We start from the raw sequence: 14,231 nt of genomic DNA on the forward strand, positions 1-14,231 counted from the left end.
CCTGTTTCCATAGCAGAGCACTACAACCATCCATGCAAGTTTCTAAATCCCACACCACACACTTTTGCAACTAAGAGCCAGTTTTATGTGGTAGCTGGTTTTGGGAGGGTGGAGGGTGGGGGTGTTTGTTTTAAATGAAGCTGCAGCATTCAGAAGATTCTCCTCTTCCTTTTTTCCATATGTTTTTCTGCTCTGTGATAAAAAATTGCCATTGCAAGATGCTTTTGCATTTGTAATTAGGGGGGTGCGGAGGTTTCCTTCCCTTTGTGGCTTAAAGACAAGGAAAACATACTACTCAAATTTGCCTCTTTTTCTAGATGATTTCAACTGTGAATGTTTTACATTCAATACAACTTTAAGATAAAGTAGAATAGAAGTCATACAGCCATAAGTACAAGCAATAGCACTGCTATGGTAGAATGGGTATTTAAATACCTTTTCTCCTATTTCTGTTTTGTCTCCTGCAGGAAGAATCTCTATATCAGGCAACAGTGCACAGGCCTCAATCACACGCTTGTACCTGCTCTCATTCATCTCCCTTCCAAAGATAATGTTATCTTGCAGAGTTGCGTTTTGGACCCAGGCTTGCTGAGGAACATAGGCTACTGAGCCCTGCAAGAAAAATAACAGCTCCTTATTTAGTACCTTAGACTAGAAGTCTGCACACAAAGTCCAAGTGCAGGAGGGCTTTGTGAGGCAGGCAGCGCTAACCACCTCACAAACCACCTATGGTCATTTCAAAACTTCACCAAGTAGCTGCTGTGCTACCCTCTCCTCTGAAATGTTATTTTTATAAACCTCTATATAAATGAATGTACCAAAGTATGTTGTTAGAAAACTGTAGAAAGTAAAAAACCTAGAAAGTATGCTGGTAAAAAGAACTTCAAACAAATATGATTCTCTAATGTAACTTGAAGGAAACATTTGTTTAGAGAATGCACAGTTACCGAGTGTGAATAGTCATTAGTTCTTTCATAAAATTACATATTATATTCTGCATAAAACAAGTTAATCTGGAATGCAAGTGTTTAGCAAATGCATCCCTGCCAAGAGATTTCTGCAAAGAAGGGGAAGTAGCTTTCATGTAAGTCACTTCATAGGAGGAGCCTGAGGTACTGCAATGTATTCTGTTTTTAGTTCTGCCTTCTCTTCCTGAACAAATAATCGGTGATTCAGATCTCACCTGCTTTTATTTTCCCCAGAAGAATTTCAGAGGTGAGCACATGTGCATTCTATTAAATGCAACATACTTGTTTTGTTCCAAAAATAATTCCCTTTCCATACATTACAGCAGCAGCAAAATCTAAACCAATGATTTTTTACTTATTTACTTACAGGTCATTTTTCATCTGTGAGCTCTGTGCAACTCCAATGTCTAAGGAAGTACAAATTACAACAGCAGCTTTTCCCATGTTTGGGTAACTGGGTATACCCTCTCTCCCTGTAATTCTCAGGTGTCTAAGAAGGTATGAACCAATACTGTTCTTCCTTAGTCTGGACTATATATAATAGGGTTTCTCCACCTGTCTGCCAACAAGACTCACCAGACCAGAATACTTATCTTTGAAACCTCCTTTATTCTGTCTATTTGGCTAAATCTGAAACCAACATATTTATAAGTTGTTGGGTCAAGGCTTAACAGGCAATCACACAGAGTGCAGGCTAAGGCATATACATGGATTGCCAGCAAATCAGGCTAAAACCACATTAATTTGAAAGGCTGTCTCTTCCCCTCTCCAGATCACTTGGAAATCTAGAATCCCTCTGGCCATACCCACAAATAGCTGAACAGTTCTTCAGACACATCATACCTTGACAACCACGTAGCCTTCTTTTTTGTCCATCTCCCCCAATAATGCAGACAGCAGTGAAGACTTTCCACAGCCAACCTGACCGACAACAGCTACCAAGGAGCCTTCAGGAACAGTGAAATTAATGCTGAAATAAAGTGCACATAATTCAGCCTCACTTACTGGCACATCCCAGTAGTTAAACAGTTCATTGAACAGACCATATAAACCCAGGAGCAATGTGAACATCCAGTGCAAATGCTGGCACAGCATAGAAACTTTAATTGTATGAAAACATAAACCTCTCATTCAGAAAGCACCAAGGGGTCCTCTTCTTAGGACATGGCACCTTAATATGTAAGGGGGGGGTGTGGAAAAAACAACACTGAACACCACCTGTCCAATATTTCTCTCAAATGCTGTGAACACAAATGTAAATACCAATAGATGCTTCCCAAACAGTACCCTTGTACCAAAGAATATTTAAGGCCTAATAAAGAGCAGCCAAAATTAAACATACCACGTGCAAGGTCGTACAATGGTTTCCTCCAGCACGGGTACTAAGAATGGCTACAGCTCAGCAAGAATAGGGTCTTAAAATGAAGACTGAAGACACAGCACAACCAGGACAGAGTAGGGATAATCAAGAGGTGCTAATCTGGCTGCTTCCTCTAGATGGAGCTCCTCCCATCTGCAGCACACACCAAGACCTGGAATCTGATGCTTTCTCACCTCTCCTGGGTTCAGCAGTAGCAGTCAATTTTCTCCTTCTTGGTAGCTGGTGCAGCGCTGTGTTTTGACTTTCGGCCTGGGAGCAGTGCTGATAATACCGATGTTTTCAGTTGTTGCTAAGTAATGTTTACCCTGACCAAGGACTTTGTGAGGATCATGCTCTGCCAGGGAGGAGGGGAAGCCAGGAAGAAGCAGAGACAGGACACCTGACCCAAGCTAGCCATCCATTGCTACTCCCCTTTATGCATTCCACACATGTAACATACTTTGTAAATTCCCCTAGCTCATGAAACCCATGGTTTAAGAAAAAAAAAATATATATATAGAACAGATGTTATTTGTTCTCCTGTTCCTTTATGGCAACAAACTCTTCTGCATGAAGATTTTATAATTCAAATACAGATCCTTTATGATGCAGCAAGATTATGGAATGGAATAAAGATTACTAATTCTTACCTGTTCAGTAAAGGAGGATCATTTTTGGACCAGCTAAACGTTGCATTCTTTACAACAATGCATCCTTCACCTGAGAAAAAGAAAATTCATATTTATTAAAGTGCCATTGGAAGCAGCTGAATTGTATGCTGTGGAACCTGCCACGGAAGATAATCTAAGCACACAGAGGAAGAGGTATAAAACTACTTTTCCAGCAGAACAACAACCCACTGCTTACCAAAAGCCTGTGTTCTGCTTTTACCGAATTTATCAAGACAGCAGAGATTCTGAGGTTACACTTTATTCAGTAACCAGGAGGTGCCTGAATGTCAGCTACACAAAGATCCTGACTTAATCATCTGCACACTCCTTTATCCAGCAACTCCACTGCAACATGCAAATTCAGCTCAGGAAACTAGAGGTCTCCATCTGATGTGCGCTTCAGTGGAAGCATCAGCTAAACTGCCAGTTCCATGGGGGAAGCCAAGTTAATACAAGAATGATAGGAAAAAAAAAAATAGAAATTTCAAACTCCCAAATAAAATAACCAAAAATCCTGTTCAGTGACATGCTGCATGGTGCTAGCATTGCCAGATTTTTACAGCAACAACTAAGAATAGCTGAATTCAACCAATATGCAATGAATACTTAGCCTAGGCAAATACGTACATTAGCATATAAGTGCAACCCATTATGGACAGAAAAAAAACCCATACACTAAAGATTTGTGAGCAATATATTCATAGTTATCAGCTGAGAAGGGAAAAGGGACATTCCTAAAAGAAAGCTGCTTACCATAAAGCAAAGTGACTTAAATCATAGAATGATTTCGGCTGGAAGGGATCCTAAAGATCATCTAGTTCCAAATGATACAGAGTTCAGCTAATCGCATGAGAGGTAGCGAGTGCGATTTCACTATCTTTGTAAAAAGGATGTAAGCAAAACCATTTAAATATTACTGACTTACATTTTGTTTTCCAAGAAAAGGGCACAAGTTTTTTCAATAAATCTGCCTTCATGCTTATCTGTCTCCTAAATGGCTCTGTGTAACTGGACCAGCAACACTAGATACAGTGCAAGTGACACTGGAAGCAATGCTCCGCACAGAACCAAAAGTAGAGGCATTTTGCCCTAACAGGGACTTAATCTTTTCTCGTTCAAAAGTGCTGAAGCATTACATGACTGTTCTTCAAAACGCTGGGGTTTGGCACAGCATTAATGATTCGGTTAACTGCCTACACTGAAAACAGTCTAACAGGTAATTTGTAAAGTGACTGTGCCTGAATATAACCATTCATCTAACGACTGAGAAGGCATTAGAAATTTTTTATATATTTTCATTTTACAAACTCCTTTCTCTGCTTTCTGCCTAAAATTTATCAGTGAAATACATCAAAAGGCAGTAAATGTTACAGAAAGCAGAAGAAACACTGCAAAGCCACACAAAACCTGTACACATTGATTTTCAACAGTAAAAGAAACTCACCTGCTGCGATGGGACGCCTGATTATGCTGTCTGGATCTAACTCTTCATGAGACAGGAACACCCTAAGGCGCTTCAAGGAGACACTGGCCTGCATGGGAAAGGGATACAAAACTATCTTACACTCTGCTCATTATATTTAAGAGTTTGTTGGTTTGCATCACATATGTATTACATCATTATTACACACTCCTAATCCCTCCTTGAATCCACTTGTATAGTTTTCATGAATATTGACCAAACTCACACTTCCCAAACCACAAGAAATACGGTTGATCTCAGGAATACCATCCACCGTAACTGGGACTGATAAGTTTGCTTGCACAGCACTTAACACACAGGAAATACAAAGCTCCCTTTCTGAGGTGGCTGAATTTCACCAGTGGACATTCTTTTAAGCACACGAATGTAATCTTTCCACCCAGCACCTACTTCTGCACAGAAACACCCATTAATGACAAAGTCTTACTTCTACTATGCTGCTGATAACCATAGGAAGCATGTTCAATGGAAATCTGAGGATGTTGAATAAGGCTAGGGAGACAAATGCCTTCTGAGCATCCAAGATGTTGTTCTTGTCTATTGTGACATACACAGCAAACGTGGACAAAGCAACCTGAAAGACAGTTTAATGGATACAGTTACTGTAACTTTAAAGCCACTAACTCAGGAGTCCACACAGTCATAGACAACTGGAATCAAAGAATAATGTTCTGGTAACTTCCTTGCTCCTGATAACACTTTCTGCAAAACAAACATTTGATTTAAATTTACTGCTGTAAAAAGAAGTTGATGGCTCCTCTTGGACAGGTGTCAAGGGCTCACTGTCTTCACACAATGTCCCAGGATATTTGTGGTCATGCTGCAGGAGAAGGGAAGGAGAGGCAGGATCACCAGCCTTTCTCGCTGCTCTCTTTCAGTTTTAAGGCACTCCCCATGGTACCAGGTAGCGGATCAGAAACATATACAGACAAAGAAGTTAGAAATACTCCATTTTATATTTTGTAGAGACTACTACAAACCTAGATTTTCAAATACAGCTCACTTTATAATGGACAGTTTGTTTTCCAAGAAACTTGAAACACTACTGCGTTACAAAGATGAAGCCTTATAGTACCTCAACAGTTCACAACAGAAAAACTCATGATCCATGCTGAAGAAGAAAATTACATTGAAACAGTGTTATCAGGCATAAGATATAAAAATAATTTTTAAAAATCTGTATACTTCTTTACTTTTTCTAAAATGTGTTAAATTATAGCAAAACTGAACGAAGTAAAACCAAATGTTCACTTTCAGATCTATTCCCCTCAGTGTTTTCTTCCATGGTAACAACACCCATACCTCAGTATATCACAAGATCCAGCAACTCTTTCCCACAGACTGCCACTTAAAACAAGAAATTAAGGTAGGCTAAACTTTAGCATTCCCCCTCTCACAAGACTTGAAACAATTAGCTCAAACGCCTAAGGAACAGTCTCATCTAAGCCCAGCATCCATGAAGACATTAGTATTTCTGTTAAAAATCTGACTGCTGTGAAGACATGTATTGTTATTGGCACAGCGGCTGACTCCACTGTGCCTGGTACAGTAGCTTGTTTGTACAGTCCTTAGTTTGGACAACTATGTTCCAGGGAGAAAGCCCTCCCACAGAGATCAAAAACAAGGCAGGGTCCAAAGAATAACCTCACAGGCAGCATGTCTGCACACTTGTGTTACCAGTCTAAAATATACTCTTGCCAGCACACATAGCAGTAGGGGAGGCACTGCAGAATGAAGAGTTTCCTGACACCATTATTAAGAAATGTTCTGCAGAGCCCTGGCCACAGGAAACAGGAGGAGGAGTAGAGGAAAAAAGAGTTTTGCATGTCAAAAGTACTTTCAAGTAGGCATCCACAATAATTCTTTAATCAGAAGTTCAGAAGAACACATAAAACAGAACAAAAAAAAAAAAAACAAGAAATGGGATGTTAAACAGCAACCTTGCACTTGGGGCTGTACTGATTCTACCCCAGCAGCACATCCCCAAAGGTGTAGGACCATTGCCACAGATTCACAACGTGCACTGAAACAGAGCTATTCATTAGGCAAATTTGTCTTCTCAGACTCCACAGAACAGCATTAAGGAGTTCACCTGCAGAGTTTTATTTAGAAACTTCATTTAATAATGTATTTATATTAAAACCATCTCAAACTTCTTTTAGAAAAGCATTCACTTAAGAATGCAGCTGATGTTTCCTATCCAGGGCACTGCTTCTTCTGCATTTCATCATGCCCAAAAGATAATGTAAACACTAAAAATGTTTGTTGGGAAGGAATCTGAGACTGGAAAGTACACTTAAACACCTTCAACTGGGATGGCACATATTTTATCCTAATGTAGTCATGCCTTTTATTTGCTTCTGCAGACAAGAGCAATGGCCCATTGTTCCAATAGGATCTTAAGACATTTGATGTGATCCCACCCTTCTCTCCCTTTTATTAGCATAAATGTAAGCTAACTACAAACACAACGGGAATGCTTCACATACCAAGAATATCTTTTTTTATATGAGAATCAGGAGCAATCTCAGGGTATGCAACGGCTTTACCTTTCCACAGTGTGAAATAAGGGAAGTTTTATACCTAACACCTGGAGGGTACTGTACCCATTAGTTACCTCTTCTATATCTGCCAGTACATGTAATGCTCTCAAGTGCACCACCAAAAATAAGAGAGGGATGCAGAAGAGGTTTTTATTTTTTAAATACCTCAGCCCTTGAAAGTTTCTAGAGTTAATTCCAACTGGAATGTTGCTAAGTTTCAAACAAAACAGTAGTGTCTTCTCATGGAGAAGTGGAGACACAAGTGCTCAACTTCCCACTGTTGCAGAGGGCATTTTAACTCTTCCACTCATTAAATCCAAAACAAAAACAAGTTCTCAAGTGTTGCCTTGGAAAGTATGAGTCCAAAAATGACAGCAGACTTCTAGATTTGTTTCACTTACCAGAAAAGGAGCACAAACCCAAGTGAAAGTTGCCATTGCAGCGAGGTAAGCAGATTTTTTTAGGACTTTGAGTTCTTTCTGTCTGATCTCTAATACCTTCTCCCTGAAGGCTAATTCCCAAGCATAAAGTTTCAGAACTTTAATCCCATTGAGAATTTCATTCATCAGCTTAATTCTGTTGTCTTTGCTCTTCATTTGAGCCACCTAAAAACAACATTGCAAAAAAATAATTAGCAGAGCACAATACTTGGCAGAGTCACAAAATTCTGAGCTTTGTATTTTGCAATGGCAAAATTTACCTCATTATCATCAAAAGCTTACTAGCTTCCCAAGCAGGAAATCTGAGATGCTATCTGAACAAACAAACATGCAGAATTAACAAAATGGTTTAAATTAAAAGAATGCTTCATGCAACTAAAAATCCGAACCAAGATCAAAACAACTGTGGCACTGGGTCAAATGAGCTTAACCCTGCATCAGAGAGCCCTGGGGTTCAGGTTCCTCCTAGGTACAATGCGGATAACAAATAAGCCACTATAATCAAATTTCAGCAATGTGCAGTTTGTATCCAACCTTAGACCACATTTGGTTTTGCTTCATTTTCAGCATTACTGATGGCTTTCTTATGGTGTGCTAAGGCAAAAAGCTTTCTATTGAGCTGTAAGAAGAAACTTCTGTCTTCATAAAGTATTCTAATAAGAGCAATATAAAGCTGAAATGATGCTTTGACTCAGCACTAGGCAGAGTCAGTAGACTGCACTGGTACAGCTATCCCAGACAGCTGTTACTAGTGGAAGTGTGGCTGTGACAGAACTGATATCTGTACTTCTTCCATGTGGCAACTAAATGCTGTGGTATATTTCAATGAACATCCAGAGCTAAATAAGTCTCCTCCAACAACTAAGACTTCTCCTAGAAGACAGACATGAACAAACCACACACACCCCAACACTGCAACCACCATCCTGCCAATGTGAATATTTCACTCATTAAAGTTCATTAGGCAGAGAGTAGTTTACATTTGCACCTTCAGTTCTTAGGCGAGATAATACTAAACTAATTCCAATCCAGTCATCAGGTATTCCATGAAGCTGGCTAACCTGCTACCCTGCTCTTAAACACTGGAAAATTTTTTAGACCATTATGTACAGATAGGCTGTAAGGCTGAAAATACATGTGTTTGTTTTTTCTGCATACACAACACCTCTGACCTTTCTTTCCCTTTCCTTTCTTTAAGGGATAAATGGAGGGAAGGAAAAAAAATAAAAGGACAAACCACAGGAACAAGCCAAAGAACAGAACATGTTTCTTAAAAGCACTGTCGCATGTATAAAGGTTCTGACCTGATAGGTTTTTGTCTTCATTGCCATCACCGCATTTATCGGAACCAGAAGAATCATGACAGCCACACCAGCCAGCACTGAAGGACCTAAATTCTGAAAAGCACTTAATTGTAAACATTTATTCAGACCCATTTTAAAAATCTTAAGTCAAACCACTGTACATGCTACAGAAAAGCATTCAGAAATAGCTTTTCAACCTCTTCTCCACCTTTCAAAAGCAGCATGGGGAAAGGAGGATCAAGTAGGGGCTTGAATTGATGCTTATGTGTTTTCATTCTTGAAACAAACACAAATACAGCCCTCAAATAGAGAGGTATATCAAGATACAGATCTATCCATATATACATAGCTCTATACACAAATCCAGAGATCATTTAACGTTTTCCAATTTTCACTGGTTTGTCTCTTCTAAAATAGAGATCCATGCAGGGAGTGGCCAACTTCTTGGGGAATTTCATTACCTTTCCAACTGACAGTGAGGATTAGGAAGTCAGCCTGGTGACTGTCTTGGACTAGAAACAGCAAGCACTTCATATGGCGAGTCTCAGATTGCAGAACCAAGACCACTTTAAATCAAGTGGAAAGTGAGATAGATGCTGCAGTCCCACCTGCGAACTCTCCACATGCACTCAGCATGCAAATTAAGAACCTGCCACCTTCCTTCTTGAGCAGTGACAAAAGCAGCACTGAATGGCTTCTAAACAAACAGTATTTTTTGCACACTGCTGAAAACCCTCCAGTGGTCTGAACAAGAGCTGTCTATAGTCATGACCAGAAGAAGCAATACTTTGCCAAAAGTCAAAACAATAAACAACAGACAATACTCACCTGCCACAATAAGTACAGTGCTAGTATCACTTGGAAAGGTGCAGACCAAATCATGTTTATATAGGTAGCCAAGTCCATGAATCTCTGGGCATCCACAGACATTAGATTCACAATCTCACCCACAGTAGAAGTCTTCCTAGCAGAATTTGTAATAACAAGTGCCTAGGTGCAGATTAAAAATAAAAAACAATTAAGGCAACATGAAGGAAGACTTTGACTCGATTGCATTTTCTTCACAGACCTCAACTGCTTTACAGAGCTCCATCTTTAAAAGTACAAGCAATCCTTTTCCTGCTTCATATTCTGTTTAACCTGCACATCTTACAAAACGCAAGTTGTATAGTCTGAACCAAGCTGCTGGGTTTAAAAATAATAGAGGATTAAAGGCAACAAGGAGTCTTTGAGGTTAGGGTTGGCTGATTGGCTGATTGGTGATTTTATTGCTGGGGGGGGGGGGGGGGGACAGGAGGGACAGGGGGGACAGGGGGACAGGACAGACACGACAGACTCTTTGCTTGGCTTGTTTTTTTAGTGTAAGAACCTTCACTTCTCATCACACATTTTTCTCACACAAAGCAACCAGTCCACAGCTTTCCAAAATGTTCCAACTTATTCCAAGATGACATGGCACTGGTGCTAAGTCCTAAATGAAGGTGTAAATATAGATGCATCCTAATTTCTGCACAAACTGAAGCAGTTTCATACCCCTACTCTAACCAAGCCAAGGTTTCTTGTTTGGCAGCAGGAAGAAGGTTCCTGAGCTAGTAAATTAGAAAGTTGTTCTACCTTAAAGGCTTTTATTTATAAATGAAATACTCTCTTATTTCTATTAAGAGCTAGGAATCAGCCTAACAGTCTCCTAACTAATTAAATTATTCAGACTTAAGTGATGCATTCACACAGTCACCAAGAGGTATTGTTGTGTTGTTAAAGAAACACCTACCTTTCGATAAATTACACCAACAATAGCTGTTTTGAGCCTCATTCCAGTTACAAAGCAAATATGAAAATACTGGTGAAGAATCAGTGTCTGAAGACAGGCACAAACAAACAGCAGCCCTGTGTAAAAGTAGCCTTGCCAGTTTGGGGCTGCCTTGTTATTTACAAAGTGGATCAGCAATCTGTGGAGAGAGGAATTAGTTCTCTTGATATATGAAAATGAAAAGTCAGGGTTACAACCTCAGATTATGCCAAATATTACATGGGTCATGCAAGCACCCAAAATAACAAACCTTAGATAAAACACTTCAGCAAACTTCTCAGAAACATTTTATACTAGCACACATCACTCTTCTCCTAACAACGTCCTACTTAAAACCAAAGTATCACATACCTTGCATGCGCGGCATTCTCTTGGAGCTACACTAAAAAGGCTCAAATTCCCTCCATCTAAAATACTTATAGCTTACTTACAACTGCTTACAGTTGTTCTACATCTCTCACCTTCAAGCAGTATAACTCCTCCTACCCCCTTAGCTCTCTGTTGCTTCACCTATTGCAACTTGTAATCCCACAATCATTACAGGTTAGAATTAAATAAACTCTCTTGCTGTTGTTGACTAAGTTCCTGCCTGGCCTTCCTAGTGCTGGAAAGGAACATAAAAAGTCACATATTTGATACATCATGTTATAAAATGAAAATCAATGGACCAAAATGGCTCACGTGACTGGTCTCTAGCTTGCATGAAACTCTTTCCCACTGAACCAGCTGAAGGCAAAGCAGCTTGGTGAGTCAAATACCAGTGTGTTTGAAATTCTGTCCGCATACTTTTAATACAATAATAAAGTATATAGGTCTTACTTCAGAATTTCTGGGCCTGCAAACATCAAGAGATCATGTGCAGCTTTAAACAGGAAGCTCATGAGAAAATATGGTCCAAAGGTTTTATATAACACCTTGAATAAAGATGCTTCAGAGCTCTTCTGAGATGGTTTTATGATCAAAGCCTCAGCCTCTTCTGTTACATCACCATTTGAGTCGCTTGGTTTTTGTTGCTTTTTGGTTGAGTATACCATGTTTAATGGTTGCCTGAAATAAGAGGAGGTATACAACATAGCCTTTATTCAAGCATAAAGCCAACTGGGAAAATGCACAGTATATAAATGAGATTTTTATAAGCTGTTTACTCCTCTTCTTAAAAGTTTAACTGGGTTTTACTACCAATCAAACACATTTTTAATCGTACAACCATAGCTAAATGAACTGGCTATTCACAAATAAGTCTTCTTTGTACAGATAAATAAGATCCCTGCTGAATCTTTTCTATAGGTCTGCCAGAGGGAATAATGGCTGTAACATGTGTTAAAGAACCCAGTACACTAAACTTTCTTCAAAATCAAGGCCTCACTGTACACCAGTTACAAAATTACAGTCAGATTTATTCCAAGTCATCCCCAATGGACTGAACACATTCATTACATACATCTGGCTTATGCCAGACTACATACTTCCAAACTTCAGAGGACAAGCAGTACGTAAAAATACACTGTGTAAGCAAGCAAGCAAATTTCCTTCAATGAAAAGGTACTTCTATTTCCTACAGTAAAGGGTGATGAAAGTAGAATGGAAACTGCAGGCATGCAGTCTTTCTAATTTTAGTCATCTGGCTTAGATGCCCAGGCTCCCTATATAGTCAAAGGAAAGAAATAAGCAGCTCACTTTTATATGCTGAATTGCCCTCCTGTGGCTTCACTAACTATAGAGGGAGCCCAAGCTCCTAAATTATGACTGAAGTTTGACTGTGCAAAAACATTCCCTCCCCAGGGAAAAAAAAAAAAAATCACACATCAGAAGAAACAATAATCAGCTTTAGATCACAGAAGACTAAGGGAAACTTGATGCAGCTCATCATAAAGAAAACACACAACACCCTACTTAATTCCTGTTCTGTATGCACCTAAGGACAAATACAGAGCTGCCACTTGGGCCTTACAAAAACAGGCTTGATAATGGATGACAAAACACCTCTAACTAGAGGCTGAGTAACTTAAGCTTTTGAACCTCCACATCTTGAAAGATACACCAGCCAGGATAACTGAACTTACCTCTTGGTCTTTGCCCACTCTTTTGCCCAGTTTCTAGCCAAACCTGGCACAATCTCCTCCGACTTGTCCTCTTTGTTTAATGACCACAAATCCTTGGCTTCCAAAGGTCTCCGATAACCCTGAACCATCAACCTGTGTTAGAAAGAATCAGCACTACATATTTAAGAACACTAGATACATGTGTCTATGTGTTTGTGTGTGTGTATATGTCTTATGCCTTATGGCATATATATATGCCATCAGACAGTGGTCCTTACATCTAGCCCCAAACAGAGACAGTACTTAAAAAATGTATGCAAGAGCACCTGCAGCAACACAGGTCCAGATGCTAAAACATACAACCTACTATCTTTACTGTGAGAATCAAGACACTAAAACATCTAAGGATCCAGGATATGCCACTGGATTCAAATTTCAGGGAAAATAAGAGAAAGCTTGCAGTGATCTCATTTCAAAATCAGCCAGGCAATTAATATTCCCATGCCTACAAAGTTTCAAAATCTTTATTAGCCTTTAATAATTTTACAAAGCAATGCCTTTCATCTAGCTTTCTGTTAGAACTCCAGCCAAGTACCAACCACAACTATACACCACTATTATTTTACATGTTTCTGTGTTTTAACTCACAAGAACATGTGTTGTGAGCAAATTATACAGCATAACCTAACCTAAGTTAATGAAAAATAAACAGAACCCACACCTATTGGAGCTAACAGTTCTGAATGCCCTAGTTTCTAAATAGAGCAGATAACTTCTATCTTCTTATATTTCCCAAAGAATTTTCATTATATTTTTCAGCAAACATACTAAATATATACTGGCAAAAACTTAAATTACAAAGACTCCACAAAGGAAGTAAAAAATATGAATAAAACTAAAAAGAAAAAAAAAATCTATCTACAAAACAACCAAAATCATTATTACATGATTATTTCTAATTTGATTCTGAAAGCACGATCCTAAAAAGGCATCTAACTTTAACTGGTGCTTTATGCATCATCTTGATCTTACCCAGTGATCCACCAGAAAGTGATTCTGGAGAGGAAAGAAGCACTGAACTCTGGACACGGATTCTGAAGGAGAAAAAAAGAAATCAATCCACATACAAAGTGAGCGATCCAGGGCCAAAAGAAACAAACCAAACAGAAAAGATGGTTTAGAAATTCCTTTTGTTTCTAGTATTTACTTTCATATTACTAATCTTGTCATTTATGCCAGTGACAGCTTGTTCAGGAAACACAAGCACAGCTTCAGGTCTGTAAGCAGAGTAAGCCAATGGGGCACAGGAAGAGCAGTATCCCATATCAACAACGCAACAAGTAGTTGAGGGAATTTTTTTAAGATAGTACAGGCCAGACAATCTCTCAAGACATCATCACCAGTGCCTACCAGTAACAATGCAAGGTGTGCTACCATACGACAGTGTAAATGTTAATTGGGCAGTGAGTCACAAACTAGTGGTTCAGTTGTACTGTTCTCCCAGTTAAGTGCTGTGACTCCATCAGGACGGATGTACAAATGAAAGAAAAAAAAATTATAAATTCAGTCACAGCAACCCAAAACAGCCCCTAAACCCCTGCATTTCATTC

The 14,231-nt window shown here is 39.2% G+C and overlaps 1 protein-coding gene across 6 annotated transcripts in view; it reads right to left on the reverse strand.

Annotated features, from left to right (window-relative positions):
* The window catches only part of LOC134172207 (multidrug resistance-associated protein 1), a 53,671-nt gene that overhangs the window by 19,740 nt on the left and 19,700 nt on the right, over nt 1-14,231 (reverse strand). For 5 of the 6 annotated variants that reach the window (XM_062635176.1, XM_062635168.1, XM_062635139.1 and 2 more), the window contains 12 exons: nt 13,654-13,715; nt 12,643-12,774; nt 11,399-11,626; nt 10,541-10,718; nt 9,598-9,759; nt 8,770-8,862; nt 7,427-7,630; nt 4,910-5,056; nt 4,444-4,531; nt 2,979-3,048; nt 1,812-1,938; nt 436-612 (listed from right to left, as the gene is read on the reverse strand). In XM_062635176.1, coding sequence (XP_062491160.1) covers nt 436-612; nt 1,812-1,938; nt 2,979-3,048; nt 4,444-4,531; nt 4,910-5,056; nt 7,427-7,630; nt 8,770-8,862; nt 9,598-9,759; nt 10,541-10,718; nt 11,399-11,626; nt 12,643-12,774; nt 13,654-13,715 — 1,668 coding nt within the window. The remainder of the gene's footprint in view (nt 1-435; nt 613-1,811; nt 1,939-2,978; nt 3,049-4,443; nt 4,532-4,909; nt 5,057-7,426; nt 7,631-8,769; nt 8,863-9,597; nt 9,760-10,540; nt 10,719-11,398; nt 11,627-12,642; nt 12,775-13,653; nt 13,716-14,231) is intronic. The other variant, XM_062635159.1, reaches the window with a different exon arrangement.

The sequence above is a fragment of the Pezoporus occidentalis genome, unplaced genomic scaffold (genome assembly GCF_034315485.1).
Source record: "Pezoporus occidentalis ecotype Australia unplaced genomic scaffold, CSIRO_AGI_Poc_V1 ctg113, whole genome shotgun sequence".
Lineage (NCBI taxonomy): Eukaryota > Metazoa > Chordata > Aves > Psittaciformes > Psittacidae > Pezoporus > Pezoporus occidentalis.